General features: G+C 41.9%; 1 protein-coding gene across 1 annotated transcript in view; it reads left to right on the top strand.

Moving 5' to 3' along the window:
* LOC136864904 (solute carrier family 2, facilitated glucose transporter member 10) overlaps positions 1-17,404 on the top strand; it is a 154,668-nt gene that overhangs the window by 33,962 nt on the left and 103,302 nt on the right. Inside the window, exon 2 of the mRNA XM_067142313.2 lies at positions 15,311-15,906. Coding sequence (XP_066998414.1) covers positions 15,311-15,906 — 596 coding nt within the window. The remainder of the gene's footprint in view (positions 1-15,310; positions 15,907-17,404) is intronic.

Here is a 17,404-nt window from a genome sequence, read left to right as displayed (position 1 = left end):
GCACTCCTACAGTATAATGTATTTTAAGGTTCATTTTCCTTTACACATCGGCACAGGCAAATGAACACAATGAGAATTGTTCTGATGGACTGCATATAAATAAGTGTTCGGGAGGTGTGACCAGACATAAGAAATATAATAAGTAGGAAAAGCATTGAAGATCCTCCGTGGCTCAGGCGGCAGCTTGCCAGCCTCTTACCGCTGGGTTCCGCGATTCAAATCCCGGTCACTCCATGTGAGATTTGTGCTGGACGAAGCTGAGGCGGGACAGGTTTTTCTCCGGGTACTCCGGTTTTCCCTGTCATATTTCATTCCAGCAACACACTCCAATATCATTGCCCCAGAGGAGTGTGACGGGCTTCGGCAGCCGACACAATACCTGATTGAATGACTGGAAACAGACTGAGGATATTCAGGAAAAGAATTGGGACATACGAGGTTTTAAAGGAAAGCCATCGATATGTGGTAGTTACATAATATTATTACATAGGAGGAGTGTTTGTTCAAAAGGTGCCATTTCCAATTCTTTTTTTTTTTTTTTTTTTTTTTTTTTTACAATTGGTTTTATGTTGCACTGACACAGATAGGTCTTATTGTGACGATGGGATAGGAAAGGCCTAGGAGTGGGAAGGAAGCAGCCGTGGACTTAATTAAGGTACAGTCCCAGCACTTGCCTTGTGTGAAAATCGGAATGCACGGAAAACCATATTGAGGGCTGCCGACAGTGGAATTCGAACCCACTATCTCTCAGATGCAAGCTCATAGCTGCGCATCCCTAACCACACGGCCAAATTGCCCAGTAAGAAAATCAGTATTTTGTCCACAGGCATTAAAGTAGTTGAATATTATCGATTATCATGAACAACCCAGACCAGAAAGGTCCTTGAAATTTGTACCAATCCCCATCATGGGCACGTTTCATGTGCCTTTTATTTTACAGTTCTTGCGCTTTTCCCACAAGTTTCTTAAGGTGGGAGTAACACCTTTCGAACAGAAACCGGGCGAGTTGGCCGTGCATTTAGGGGCACACAGCTGTGAGCTCGCATCCGGGAGATAGTGGGTTCAAACCCCACTGTCGGCAGCCCTGAAGATGGTTTTGCGTGGTTTCCCATTTTCACACCGGGCAAATGCTGGGGCTGTACCTTAATTAAGGCCACAGCCACTTCCTTTTCATTCCTTGGCCTTTCCTGTCCCATCGTCGCCATAGCACCTATCCATGTCGGTGCGACGTAAAGCAAAGGGCAAAAAAAAAAGTTCAAATTACTCCTATGTTTGTGATATTAAAACTAAAAATGGTTCAATTTTTCTGTTAATGTTTACCTGTCTGATATTATTATTAATGCCCTGTGGAGAAAAAGTTGAAATTTAATCATACTAATTTTTTTCGTAGTATTCCCTGCCCGCCTACTCATTCCCGCAAACCGGCCGAAGACTGCTTATAGGGCCTATGATATATACTTTTACAGTTGCAGTTTCTTGGGTACTATTGGCAAGCCTCTTCCACTGTATATTATTGAGATGTTAAGAGGCACAACACAATTACAGACATTCATAACTAAGATGGCCCAACAATGTTATAAACTATCTGATGCATGTTACAGCAAATGATTGAATCAAGGACTTAAATCATTCTACATGTCAGCTCACGGAGGCTTCGGATGTTGGTTTAACATTAGCAGCGGTGATTACATGAAATTTCCGTTTTTAATAATCCGATAAAAGAAAGCACCAAATTTTAGACTTGGTGGTAATAATTTAAGCATTTAAGCATATGATATTGGACCTCCTCTATGAACCATGTGACCTGCCGCGGTTGGGAGGCTTACGTGTCCTAATGACGCAGATAGCCGAGCCGCAGGTTCAACCATATCGGATGGGTATCTGTTGAGAGACAAGACTAACGAATGATTCATCGCAAGGGGGGTAGCACCCTCTCGGAAGTTGCAAGGGTGGCAGTCTGGATGATTGACTGATATGGCCTTGTAATAATACTTAACATGGCTTAGCTGAGTTGATACTGCTACACGGCTGAAAGCAACAGGAAACTATAGCCGTAACTAACTCCCGAGGACATGCAGCTCTCTCTGTATGAATGATGTACTGATGATGGCTTCCTCCCGGGTAAAATATTCCGGAGGTAAACTAGTCCCCCATTCGGATCTCCGGGTGGAGACTACACGAGAGGGGGCGATCATCAGGAAGATGGATACTGACATTCTGCGAGTCGGAGCGTGGAATGTTAGAAGTTTGAGTAGTTGTGGTAGGTTAGAGAATCTGAAAATGGAGATGGATAGACTCAAGTTAGATGTAGTTGGTATAAGTGAAGTATGTTGGCAGGAAGAACAGGATTTTTGGTCAGGTAACTACCGAATTATCAACACGAATTCAAACAAGGCAAATGCAGGAGTTGGTTTAATAATGAATAAGAAAATAGGACAGCGGGTAAGCTACTACAACCAGCATAGTGAAAGAATTATTGTTGTCAAGATAGACACCAAACCAATGCCCACCACAATAGTGCAGGTCTATATGCCTACTAGTTCAGCGGATGACGAGGAAATCGAAAGAATATATGAAGAGATAGAAGATTTAATACAATATGTAAAAGGTGACGAGAATCTAATTGTGATGGGAGACTGGAATGCAGTGTTAGGCCAAGGAGGAGAAAATAATACAGTAGGAGAATTCGGATTGGGACAAAGGAACGAAAGGAAGTCAGCTGGTTGAATTCTGCACTGATCATAATTTAGTCCTTGCCAATACTTGTTTCAAACACCACAAACGATGGCTGTATACGTGGACGAGACCTGGAGACACTGGAAGATATCAAATAGACTTCATCATGATTAGGCATAGATTCGGAAACCAGGTGTTGGATTGCAAAACTTTCCCAGGAGCAGACGTGGACTCTGACCACAACTTGTTGGGCATGAAATGCCATCTGAAGTTGAAGAAATTGAAGAAAGGAAAGAATGCAAAAAGATGGGATCTAGACAAGTTGAAAGAAAAGAGTGTGAGGGATTGTTTCAAGGAGCATGTGGCCGAAGGGCTAAATGAAAAGGCTGAAGGAAATACAATAGAGGAAGAGAGGATAGTCATGAAAAATGAAGTCAGTAGGGCTGCTGAAGAGATGTTAGGAAGGAAAAAAAGATCAACTAAGAATCAGTGGATAACTCAGGAGATAGATAGATAGATAGATAGATAGATAGATAGATAGATAAAGAATGGGTGAACCCTGCCTTCACAGGGCTCCACACGTATGTCTGTGAAGACCCTTTGTGTCCATTAAACGGGTTTGCCTAGTCCAGCCCTAGTGCTCCTATAAAGTATACCAGTGTCCGGATGTTGGCATTCCTGATGTCTTCCAGGCTCACGAAATGTGAGCCAAGGTATCGATGTCTAGTGCTTGCAAGAGCCTCGCACTGACATAATACATGCGCAGAGGTCTCCTCCCTACCGCATCTTCTACACATCGGATCCTGACTGATTTTCATGATGTGTAGGCAGGGGTCGAAAAATACCGGGCGCCCAGTCGCCATGGCGCCTGAAAATTTTTACCTGGCGCCTGAATTTTCAAATTCGGTTTGGAAAATCTATTTTTGAAATCCGGAGTTCCCGTACATGTACTTTCCCATTACTTTACAAAGTAACAAGTCGTCTGGTGTTTCACGGTTTTTTCTGTAGCTCATATATTCTAATATGTGCAATAAACATTTTCTGTGCTTTTGGCAGAGTCTTGAATTCTGTAATTGCTCTTCGTACCTTGGAACTGGACGTTTCAGTTCTGCGCGGGAGCTGCCTAGCGGTCATAGGAGATATCGTTGTAACCCGTCAAACAAGTATCCTTTCATGTGAACATATCGTAACACATCGAGTTCTATTACAGATGATCAGCTATCGGTAGCCGAGTACAAAGATCAGACCAGAGTTGTGGAGAAATTCAGAGAACTACTACGTTAAATAATTCCACAAACACTTTTTTTTTTTTACCGCCATCCTTCCCGTGACTAGCCGTTCCTCAACTATTGCCGCCAAAGCAGTGCTGATACTGTAAATTCCCGTGGAATTCATTCTTTGCATTTAGAACATACGGAATGACGTGTTTATCAATTCTTGTATTTTCACCGAACAATATTTATTCTTTTAATTTAATTACAGCATTTTGGTATTGAACAGTTTGCACTTTATAAATACGATTGTTTTTATTCCTGTGCGTGTATAGAAAATTGGCAACGTAGTGTCAGACATCGAAGCCCGCGAACTCGGAAGCCATTTAACGCTGGTGTATATCTCGTTTCTGTGCTATACTGGAGAAAATTGGCAAACTGAAACGAACAAAACCGCACAAATTGACTGATGCGAGTAACAAACAGTGAACTCTTTCAGATTTCTTCGTAAGTAGGGCCCGTACACGTAACACAAAGTGATACAGAAGGGAGTGAATGTGAGAAAACACTTAATGGAAGTGCCGACTGTAGATTTCAGGACGACAATGACCAGCGTGAAATTTATGGTGTTCAAGACAATGATAGGTCAAACATCAAAAATACGTCGAAATTTCAATTTTCAGGCAAACGGAAATTTCAGCACTTTCAGCGAAGTGCGTAAAGAAAATGAATGCTAATACGTCACAGCATATGAATGCATTGCTCATGGCATCTTATCATATTGCAAAAAATAACAGACCCTACACTGATTTTGAAGGTTTGGTTACATTGTTAAGCAAGCTGAATGTTACCGATTCAGAGAAGTATGAGAATGATACACAATGCAGAGAATCGTAGCTTGAATGACTACGTGGCTGTGCTATGAAGAAGGAATTGCGAAATGTAAATTATGCAGTAACTTTCGTAGTATTGCCGACAAACATTCTAAAGGTGTATCCGGATTTTCAGGACCATTTAAACTGGAAATGTTTAAAACATACTATCCTATAAAGTCCTATCCTCACTCGAAGTATCCGGAGGCTAAAAAAATGGCGTAACAGTCCCAAAGGGCCTTGGCCTACCAAGCGACCGCTGCTCAGCCCGGAGGCCTGCAGATTATGAGGTGTCGTGCGGTCAGCACGACGAATCCTCTCGGCTGTTATCCTTGGCTTTCTTGACCGGGGCCGTCATCTCACCGTCAGATAGCTCCTCAATTGTAATCATGTAGAGAGAGTGGACCTCGAACCAGCCTTCAGATCCAGGTCAAAATCCGTAACCTGGCCGGGAATCGAACCCGGGACCTCCGAGTAAGAGGCAGGCACGCTACCACTACACCGCGGGGCCGGCAGGAGGCTGAAAGTTTCATGAAAAATCCCGAATGTGCACTTTTAGTGAGGTGCGTCAAGAAAATGAATGCTAATATGTTACAGCATATGAATGCATTGTTCATAGCATCTTATCATACTGCAAAAAAAAGACAGACCCTACACTGATTTTGAAGGTTGGTTTGCATTGTTAAGCAAGTTGAATGTTACTGGTGGGAAATCAAACAGGCACATGTAGTGTAATTTTAAAAGACGCTGACCTTGAAGGTGACTGGTGATTATTTGGGTTAGTATCTCTTTAAAATATAAATTTCCATTCTTATATGAACTGAGACTATACGACTTAAGGCCACATTTCAAAAATAATACGTAGCTTGATCCTAGTCTAACCTGTGGTGTTCATAATGTATATTTGCGAAAAATGTGCTGGCTCCTGATAAAAAGGGGCTGGCTACTGAATTATTTCTATTTTCTTCTACCCCTGTGTGTAGGTGTCTCTGTAAGGAATTGTAGCCTGTCAACAGTCCAACTACCATTCGCATTCTAGTCCTATTCAAATTTATCAGGACCTTTTTATAACTTTGGCTAGGCCCTTTGATAAGTTCACGTGCCTGCCTTGCTATAGTTAACTTCCAAATGTCTAAGTGAGACTGGTTTGTCCACTGGGATATTACCAGTTTCACACTTCGGAGTGACACTCCCAGGAAGGGCTCTGGTCCTATGAAAGGACCTTTTGAGCCTTGTTTCGCTAGTTTGTCAGCTTCTTCATTTCCACTGATACCTGTGTGCCCAGGGACACATAATAGAGTAACTGAGCTAAGTTCACACAGCTGATCTAACATCCTTTGGCATTCCCATACTATTTTTGATGTTGTTTTAACTGCACATAGTGCTTTTAACGCTGCCTGGCTATCGCTGCAAATGGTGATGCATCTTCTGTGTCCAGGCATGTTCCATATATATACAGCACAGGCCAGTATTGCGTATACTTTGGCCTGGAAAACAGTAGCATAATTACCCATAGGTAGGGAGAGCCTTGTCTTAGGCCCCCAGACCCCGGCGCCTGTGCCCGTCTCTGTCCGCGAGCCATCTGTGTACCATATACAGCCCGCAGACCTAAGACAGGCCCCAGCATCCGCGGCCCACTCCTCCCTTGTGGGTATCACCACTATGAACTTATAACTCAAATTAAAACTAGGCTTCATCAGGTCCCCTATCATCATTGTCATAGGCCAGGTCTGGTGAAGCCTTGTAAGAGTAGAGGCATGACCTCTATTCGGATTCTTGAAGGACCATCCTCCGAGTGACCAGAGGCGGTAGGCACTCATTCCCGCTATTTCCTTAACATATAAATGTAAGCGGGGAAGACCTAGGATGGCCTCCATTGCACATAATGGTGTAGTATCCAGTGCCTCTGTTATTCCTAGACACGCAAGTCTTTGGACACCGTTTAACTTGGTGGTCACAGTTTTACTCTCCGAACCTGGCCACCAGACTAAAGATGCATAGGTGATCGTGGGCCGTACAATAGAAATATAGAGCCCCAAGTCTTTCCAACGGCCCTGCGATAGGCCCACATAATCTTGCGAGCCTTATCCACCTTATGGTCTATATGTTTCTTCCAACTCAGTCTTGCCTCAAGGATTACCCCTAGGTACTTAACTGAGGTCTTAACTAATTTTTTCCCAAATAGGAAAGGTTCTGACAGTCCGTCTAGCCTCCTCCTGGTAAATACCACGAGCTCCGTCTTGTCGGGATTAACCGACAAGTCCATGTCGTGGCACCATCTTTCCACCCTACGTAGGGAGCTATGTACGAGCTCTGAAACCGTACTGGGGAAATTTCCCACCGCCATCAGGCTAATGTCATCTGCATAGCCTTGGGCATAAATGCCTCCAGCATTTAACCTGGTAAGTAGTTCATCCACTACCAGACACCATAATGTTGGTGATAATACTCCTCCCTGTGGACACCCCCTGTCTATATTAGCTCTCAACATTACTGCGTTGAGGGTGAACAGAACTTGACGGCCCTGCAGTGAGGCCATAATCCATTTTATGAGCATCCTGCTCACTCCTCTTCTCTCAAGACTAAGTTCTATGGAGCCCAAAGATGTGTAGTTAAAGGCCCCTTCTATATCTAGGAATACAACCATAGCAAGTTGTTGCTGATCCAGGGCACTCTCCAGCCTTGAAACTAACTGGTGTAGTGCCGTCTCAACCGACTTCCCTGGTTGATGTGCATGTTGATGAGGATGCAGGGGACAGTTTCTTAATACTTTCTCCCTGATATGTCTATCCACCAGTCTTTCCAAGGTCTTAAGGAGAAAAGACGTTAGACTAATGGGTCTATAATCCTTAGGTCTAGTATATGAAGACCTTCCGGGTTTGGGTATATACACTACCTTCGCCTGACGCCACAAGGAGTACACGTACCCCATAGTGAGACAAGCTCTAAAAATTCTGACCAGGTATGGTATAAGGACCCCACCCGCTTCCTGCAGAAGCGCTGGGAAGATCCCATCCATTCCTGGGCTTTTGTAGGGGGCAAAAGATTCTAATGCCCACTTCACCCTTCTTGGGGTAACAATCTCTGCAGCTTCCTTCCAGCCACTTCTATCAGGTCTGAAGGATCCACTCGATTCTACTTCACTATTCGTGACTGCTGAACCTGGGAAGTGGGCATCAAGCAGTAAGTTCAGGGTCTCCCTCGCTGTGGATGTATATCCACCCGAAGGTGACTCCAGTGAGCCCAGCCTTGCCCTTCCATCCAAGGTTAGAATTTTATGAAGCCTTGCCGCTTCATGTTGACTTTCAATGGAGTTACAAAATTGTCTCCAAGATTTCCTAGAAGCCTTTTTGACTTCTGACTTGTACCTTCTTTGTGATTCTTTATAAGAATCTAGGCTTTCTTGATCCTGAAGTTCCCTGTATTTATTCCAGAGCCTTCGTGTGTTTCTCCTCAGGTGTTCAAGATAACTGTTCCACTTGAAGCGTCCTGTTACTCTTTTTGCCTTAACGACTGGGCACTTTAATTCATAAAAGGTAACCAGTGTCTGTGTGAGAAAGCTCACACTGAGCTCCAGCTCCTCTTTGTTCTTAATTATATTTGAGGGTCCTCCTTCCAGTCCCCTCCTCACGTCCTCCCTGACAGACGTCCAATTGGTTCGTCTAGGGTTTCTATAAGGTGGGATCTCGAAGGAGCCCTCTATATGAAACACAATGTGTCTATGGTCTGACAAGGAAGGCTCCAAAGAAACTTTCCAGTCTTTAAATTCCTGTATGATTCCCATCGAACCCAGGGTAAGATCTATGATCTCCTCACTCCTGTTATTGATGAAGGTAGGGGTATCATCTATGTTCATGATCTCAAGATCAGTTGTACGTAGAAATTCTATGAAATGCTCTCCCCTTCGGTTTGTGGGTTTACTTCCCCAAATGCTGTGATGAGCATTGGCGTCACATCCTACTATGAGGTTTAGTCCTTGTTTCCTACAGTATATCACCAGTCTCTTGAACTCCTCCGGCGGGGGGTTGGAGATTCAGAGTCTCCTGGGAAATATGCAGAACAGACAACCAGGTCTCTTGGCTGTCCGCCCTCTTCATATCTCACTAGAACTGCTACAAGGTCTCTAGTAATGAAGCCTGGTATAGCCCAAGCATTATGATCCTTAACTAGTATACATGCTCCAGGCTTTTCCTCTGCTACTCCACTGAATAGAGTGAAGCCTGCACATTTTAGTCCCATGATATGCCCCTGTCTAAGCCAGGGTTCTTGTATCAGGGCAACCGAAAACCTGCCTTTCTGGATACTTCTGATGAGTACCCTAGAGGCCGCTATGCAATGTTGTATGTTTGCCTGTATGAAAGTAATCATTCCTTACTTTCATGCAATACTTTACCTTATGCGGTCTCCGGAACGTGCAGCTCCGTCTCCCGCGATGAATCTTGAGGCTTGGCTGGCCCTGGTTCCTGTCCGGGCTCCTGCTCTTCACCCCTGCTAGTCTGTGTTGTCTGTGGTGGGGTTGGTCCTCTGCTTGTCGCGCTTGCCCTCCACCAACATGCAACATGCACCCCGCAGAAGATCTTCTTCCCCACCACTTTCTCCACATCTCTGGAGTCCATGCTGACCACAAGTTGGACACCTCTCTTCTCCTCCTTGCGGTCGTAGACCCTCCAGCTGTTGGGATTTAAGCCATGGTTCTGGCGTGCCATTCTTCCCAAAAGGACGTTATTGTCCTTTGGTTGTCCTGGTATCCAGACAATGACTCCCTTATAGGAAAGGAGTTTATCCATGCCCACAATTGTGAGCCTGGCTCTATCCCATGGTTGTATACCTGTAACAAGACTAGAAAGTCATGCTACAGTCTCATCATTCTCTGCGATAATGACGGCCGCACCTCTCGACAGATAGCAGTCCAGGAACTGAGGCTTAATGGGCCTCTGTTCCGGAAGCTCGTCTATCAGATTGGTGATAGCCTCCTCCACAGATTCCACCTGTTTCTCGGTTAGCTGCTGGTCAGGATATCCTACAGGTCTATGGCCCCACAGTCGTCGCTGTCATGGCAGTAGAAGGCCTCTCAGCTCCGGGAGTTAGGCCCTGTTTGGCCTGCTCCCGGGCCTTTAAAGCCTTCTTATACCTCCTTTTCTCAGCGCCGGAGCGCTGTTTCTTCTTTTTCTTCTGGACTAGTAGATTGCCCACCTGTAGAGTGAGCTCTCTTACTGTCGAGGTCGTGCTGTCCGAGGGTATCTCCGAAGAGTCCCCATTGGTTGTTGCTGAACTGGTGTTCCTCTCGGAGGCCCCAGAAGAGCTCTCTGGTTTATGGGTAGCTACGGTACTCATTTAGGTCCCACGAGTAGCTAGAGAAATATATGTCCGCCCAGGCAGAGCCCCGCATACCCGGGTAAGGCTACTTACTTCGAGAGGGCACCAAGTATCTCGAAGGCTCCATTCAGGACACATCTCCCATGTGGCATGCACCCCATCGGCACGGGTCGCGTTACACCTTAGGGTTGGGTGGTGCTTTAGCTTTCTCCTCCTTGTATACCGAATGGTTACCCAGTAGGGCTCCATTCGGCATCGCAAGAAAGGAGCTACTAGTCCCCCTCACCACGCAGAGGATCTTCAATTGAAGAGGGTAACCAAGGTTGACCCCCTACAATTGTAGAAGCACACACGAGGGGGTAACTCAGGAGATACTAGACCTGATTGATGAGCGACGAAAACAAGAATGCTAGAAATGAAGAGGGCAGTAAAGAATACAGGCGATTAAGGAATCAAGTGGATAGAAAGTGCAAGGTAGCTAAGGAAGAATGGCTGAAGGAGAAGTGCAAGGATGTCGAAGGTTGTATGGTCCTGGGAAAGGTAGATGCTGCATACAGGAAAATCAAGGAAACCTTTGGAGAAAGGAAATCTAGGTGTATGAATATTAAGAGCTCAGATGGAAAGCCACTTCTAGGGAAAGACGACAAAGCAGAAAGATGGCAAGAACATACCAACAGTTGTATCAAGGTAAAGATGTAGATAATTTGGTTCTGGAACAAGAAGAGGCTGTTGATGCTGATGAAATGGGAGACCCAATCTTGAGGTCAGAGTTTGACAGAGCTGTGAGAGACCTAAATAGGAACAAGGCACCTGGAATTGATGATATTCCTTCTGAATTACTGCCTTAGGAGAAAGCAGCATGGCAAGGTTATTCCATTTAGTGTGTAAGATGTATGAGACAGGAGAAGTCCCATCCGATTTTCGGCAGAATGTTGTTATACCTATTCCCAAGAAAGCCGGTGCTGACCGGTGTGAAAACTACCGCACCATTAGTTTAGTATCTCATGACTGCAAAATTTTAACACGTATTATTTACAGAAGAATGGAAAAACAAGTTGAAGCTGAGTTGGGAGAAGATCAATTTGGCTTCAGAAGAAACTTAGGAACACGTGAAGCAATCCTGACTTTACATCTGATCATAGAGGATCGAATCAAGGAGGACAAGCCCACGTACATGGCATTCGTAGATCTAGAAAAGGCATTCGATAATGTTGATTGGACCAAGCTATTTACGATTCTGAAGGTGATTGGGATCAGATACCGAGAACAAAGAATTATCTACAATCTGTATAAAAATCAGTCTGCAGTGATAAGAATCGAGGGCTTTGAAAAAGAAGCAGCAATCCAGAAAGGAGTGAGGCAAGGCTGCAGTTTGTCCCCCTCCTCTTCAATGTTTACATAGAACAGGCAGTTAAGGAAATCAAAGAGGAATTTGGAAAGGGAATCACAATCCAAGGAGAGGAAATCAAAACCTTGAGATTTGCCGATGATATTGTTACTTTATCTGAGACTGTAGAGGACCTCGAAGTTGCTGAATGGTATGGACGAAGTCTTGGGTAAGGAGTAGAAGATGAAAATAAATAAGTCCAAAACAAAAGTAATGGAGTGCAGTCGAACGAAGGCAGATGATGCAGGAAATATTAGATTAGGAAATGAAGTCTTAAAGGAAGTAGATGAATATTGTTACTTGGGTAGTAAAATAACTAATGATGGCAGAAGTAAGGAGGACATAAGATGCAGACTAGCACAAGCAAGGAAGAGCTTTCTTAAGAAAAGAAATTTGCTCACTTCAAACATTGATATAGGAATTAGAAAGATGTTTTTGAAGACTTGTGTGTGGAGCGTGGCATTGTATGGAAGTGAAACATGGACAATAACTAGCTCAGAAAGAAAGAGAATAGAAGCTTTTGAAATGTGGTGTTACAGAAGAATGCAGAAGGTAAGATGGATAGATCAAATCACGAATGAAGAGATACTGAATCGAATTTGTGGCAGGAGATCGATTTGGCTATGACAAGAAGAAGAGATAGAATGATAGGACACATCTTAAGACACCCAGGACTTGTGCAGTTGGTTTTTGAAGGAAGTGTAGGTGGTAAGAACAGTAGGGGTAGACCAAGGTTTGAATATGACAGGCAGATTAGAGCAGATGTAGGATGCAGTAGTTACATAGAGATGAAAAGGTTAGCACAGGATAGGGTGGCATGGAGGGCTGCATCAAACCAATCTATGGACTGGTGACTCAAACAACAACAACAACACATGATATTGGACTCCAGAAGAGATTGGAGATCACCTAATCTGGTGCCAAAAGCACCTAATTTGCAACAATTGTGGCAGGACTGCACTTATCTCTGTAGAAAGTAGTAATATAATTGTCGACCGAGTCAATACAACTACATTTATATATAATTTTTTTAATTGCAAAAATCATTACATAATGACATTTTAGCCTCCTTGGGCAATCTTCAGCTACATTAAATGGTATATGAGACAAAATGTACATTTTTCTAGAATAATCCCAATATTACAATCAGATTTTTATATTCTTCATCATCATCAGTTTACAGTTGCAGTTTTCCAGGTACTATTGGCAAGCCTCTTCCACTGTGTATTATTGAGATACCTTCTCCAATGTCCTTGCCCAATCTGCTATGTCCAGCTTTATGATGTCAATCCAGTGCGTTCTTGGTCTTCCCACCATCTGTTTTCCTGCTACATGTCTCTTCAAGTTAACATAAGATGTCCTTGTTGGCTCCATTCTTATTATATACTGGAACCACCTCAATCTGGACATGTTTACCTGATCTTTATTTGTAAGTGAAAAAATTTATATAAAGTTTGTTCCTACAAGGAGTTTGTTTCATACTGATTCAGGGATTGACGTACCGGTACTTACGGTGACACTCCGGAGATAAAAAAATCGATATTTTGGCAAATTTTTTTTAATGACTGAAATTGAAAGGATTGAGTTTTTTCTTTCTTGTCACAAAGTTATTTTGTTGAATTCAAACAATTTATCACTTTAATAATGCTTTGTTTGCCAGTCTGCACACAGCAGAAATGGGTGTGGCATCTGCTGAACTGCTTTGTTAGGTAATGTCATTGTCATGTTTCCATTCAATCAAATATGCCTGTTCTTCACAATTAATGCATCCATGGGATGGGCCAAGAGTACCCCTCCTCGCCCGATATATTTATACAGACTCAAACTGTAAGATCTACCATATATTTCTGAATGAATTTATAAAGCCTGTTACGGACTAATATTTCAGTACTCGACTGTCATTGAGCAACATTTTATGATTGTTTTGGTATTCTTGATGATACTATAATAGTGCTGACAACTATAAGTTTTGTTATTCTTGTATGTTTAATCTTGTTTTGTGGGTTCTGTGGTGTAGCCAGTCTGTTTACTTTTGTGAAGTACGCGCGCAAGTAACGTCTTGTAGTTGCGTATCAAGATACTGTTATTATTGTAAGACAGTGTGCTGTAATAATAGATAGCTTGTATTCCAGGGGATAAACCGGCCCATACCATGGATGCATAATTGCAGCCATATTTGATTGAATGGAAACATGACAATGACATCATTACCTAACAAAGCAGTTCAGCAGATGCCACGCTCATTTCTGCTGTGTGCAGACTGGCAAGCAAAGCATTATTAAAGTGATAAATTGTTTGAATTCAACGAAATAACTGTTTGACAAGGAAGAAGAAACTCAATCCTTTTGGTTTCAGTCATAAAAGTATTTGCCAAAATGACCAAAAAATCAATTTTTATCTCTGGGGTGTCGCCTTAAGACCACGGTCACTTACTTCCCACTCCTAGCCCTTAACTATCCCATCGTCACTATAAGACCTAACTGTGTCGGTGTGACGTAAAACAAATTTAAAAAAGAACAAAACAAGAGGGAAATTCTTCTTTGAACTTGCTACCTTCTTCCTTACAAATTACTGTTGATTGAAGCTGCAGACTCACAGACTCATAGTATTGCTATACTGTGATTTGATTTCTCTCACTGTTTTTTTTTTTTTTATATATAATGCTCATCCTAATTTCTTGAAATTATATAATTGCTCAAATTTTGTGTTCCCTATTCTGTCTTCTTAGCTTTCTTCCCAACTAACATCTTAGAAATGCTGATTTTCATATAATGTTCACTGCTTCTCTGTTAGAAGTGTAAGCTGTGCTGTGGTCTAGCCAATCTGCCCCCTGCTTGAATGTCCCTGGTTCAAATCTTTGCAATTTATGGTACAATTTTCACCACAACTAGTGTGTGGCAATTGGAGGGACATCAGGCCTCAAATTCTGGCCAAGTCCTAAACTGACAAACCTGGGAGTTCTGACAACCTCCATAAATGTGGGAACGTGGCATTGAAAAAGAAATTGTTTCAACAAAAATTGAAAGTATTCTGGCTTTTTCAATCATGAATCTTTTCAAGTGCCAAGATATTTTATCAGAAATTTTTATCACATTATATCACCAAAACCAAGTCATTGGCATAAGTTTAACATTTTTTCTTTCTCTCCTGGCATTTTTTTCTTAATTATCCAGGCCTTGCTGTACTAAGGTTTAGGCCTAGTTTTACAACCAGATGCCCTTCATGATGCCAACCCAATGTGGATTAATGTATTTACTATTGCGTGTTTCTGGTAGTGTCATGTGTTGTATGTAAATGAAGATGTGTATTAAGACAATCACAAATACCCAGCCCTTGAGCTAAAAGGATTAATCAAATGCAGCTAAAATTCTGGAATCAAACCTGGGGTCCTGGGAATCTAAGGCCACTACACTGACCATTCAGACAAGGAGACAGACTGACTTAAGCTTAACTGCTTACAATATTTCCAACTAATTGGATTCCACTATGCCATAGTGCCTTTCTTTAAATTACCTATGTAAGTCGTGAACAGTAAAGGTGGAAGTTTATAACTGTGCGTGGCCCCTATATTGTTACTGTAAGCCAAGAACTATTTCTACTGTTTGATTTTGCTTGTCATCAGCACTGAAGATGACTTTTTGTGGTTTCTCATTTTCGTACAGGCCAATACCAGAATTATACCTTAAGTAAGACCACTGGCATTATGTTTCCTGTTCTAGCACTTGCCTATTGTATCGTTGCCAAAAGCCGACATGAGTTAGTATGACATTAAAAACAGAGAAAAAAAGGAATCTCTGTTTTCAGGTTATACTGCAAAAATAATCTCTAATACTTGTCTTTATTTTCAGGTATTGTGATAGATGGATGTGGACGCCGGTGGACTATATGCTGCACAGCCATTCTCTTGGTCTTGGGTTTGGCAATCTCTGCTGCTGGGAATTCGTATCCTTTGTTGTTATGCGGTCGGCTGGTGAGTGGTTTTGGTGGCTCATTGTCGGCAGTAGCTCAATGCATTTATGCTGCAGAACTCTCGGATGCCCACGTTAGAGGACGCAGTGTCTCTGTGCATCAGTTGGGTGCTGCAATGGGATTTCTACTTGCATGTGTAGCTGGAGCTGCTGATAATATTGACTGGAAGATGTTGGTGTGGCTTGGTACCATACCTGTTATCATCGAAGGACTTCTAGCAGCATTTTTCCTTCCCCGCTCTCCACACTTTACGCTGCTACAGATGTCTCAGACTACGCAGATTAAGCGCCCTTCAGTATGGTGTGCTGCTGGAAATCTTGTGGAGACCTTTGTACTAGCTCTTGGACTGGTATTTTTTCAACAGTTTTCTGGACTCTACAGTGTTCTCACTTATGCTCCAAGATTATTTGTGCTATTGGGAGTGTGTCCTGATATAGCACCTTCTGTAGCAAACATTACATTTGGAATTATTAAGGTATGTTACTTCAGTGTTTTTTGTAATTTCCTTTCTTCTTTTAGTTGATAAAGTATCATTGATCATATAAAAGCAATGAATGTTATCTTCACTTTTAAGATCAATTTTTCCATGACTTGTGTCAAAGATAACAATACTGAGTCTGTGGCTTCTGGAGGTACGCTGCTTTTTCATGTAGGCTAATTTTGTAGTATAAGAATGTGTATAAGAAAATGAATCTGTTCTTTTATTTTTAATGTATACTCTTTACCATGCACAAAGTCTTAAGATTTGTGTTCTGCATTTGTCTATGCATATTTTCCCTGTAATTGCAGACTAAAAGTTTGGAGCATGTTATTTGCAATCTATATATATAAAGTAGCTTGTCCTGACTGACTGACTGATTCATCATCGCCGAGCCAAAACTACTGGACATAGAGAAATGAAATTTTGGGGATATATTCATATTATAATGTAGGTGCTCGCTAAGAGAGGATTTTTGGATATTCCGTCCCTAAGGGGGTGAAAAGGGGGGTGAAATTTTAAAATGAGTGTGTCTATATCTCAAAACTTTAAAAGTTTACAGATGTGAAAATTGGTATTTAGAATCTTCTTTAAAAATAAGGAAACACGTATTTTTTTGTTTTCAGACAATCCCAATAGGAGGGGTGAAAAAGGGTGAAAAACGGGTTGAATGCCTTTACTCAGGATACCGCTACTTATATCTCAGAAACTGAAGATATCACAGACCTCAATTTTGGTACTTTCGATCGCTGTCAAAAATAAAGAAACACATATTTTTTTGTTTTTGGAAAATCCAATTAATGCGAGGGTGAAGGGGGGGTGAATTTTTAAAATGAGTGCATCTATATCTCAAAAGTTTTAAAGTTTAGAGATGTAAAAATTGGTATTTAGAATCTTCATTAAAAATAAAGGAACACGTATTTTTTTGTTTTCGGAAAATCCCAATAGGAGGGTTAAAAAGGGGTGAAAAATGGGTTGAATGCCTTTAAAGAGATTACTTATATCTCAGAAACTGAAGATATTACAGACCTCAAAATTGGTACTTTTGATCGCTTTCAAAAATAAAGTAACACATATTTTTTTGTTTTTGGAAAATCCAACTAATGCGAGGGTGAAAAGGGGTGTGAATTTTTAGAATGAGTGCATCTATATCTCAAAAGTTTTAAAGTTTAGAGATGTAAAAATTGGTATTTAGAATCTTCATTATAAATCAAGGAACACGTAGTTTTTTGTTTTCGGAAAATCCCAATAGGAGGGGTGAAAAGGGGGTGACAATTGGGTTGAATGCCTTTAAAGAGAATACATATATCTTAGAAACTGAATATATTACAGACCTGAAAATTGGTATTTGGGATGTACTTTAAAAATAAAGAAACAGGTATTTTTTCGTTTTGGGAATATCCAAATAATGGGGGGTGAAAAGGGGATGAATTTTTGAAAATGAGTGTATCTATATCTCAAAACTTTTAAAGTTTATAGATGTAAAATTTGGTAT

Source organism: Anabrus simplex, chromosome 2, assembly GCF_040414725.1.
Source record: "Anabrus simplex isolate iqAnaSimp1 chromosome 2, ASM4041472v1, whole genome shotgun sequence".
Lineage (NCBI taxonomy): Eukaryota > Metazoa > Arthropoda > Insecta > Orthoptera > Tettigoniidae > Anabrus > Anabrus simplex.
Note: the sequence above shows the minus strand (reverse complement) of the source record. Positions and strands in the feature narration are given on the sequence as shown.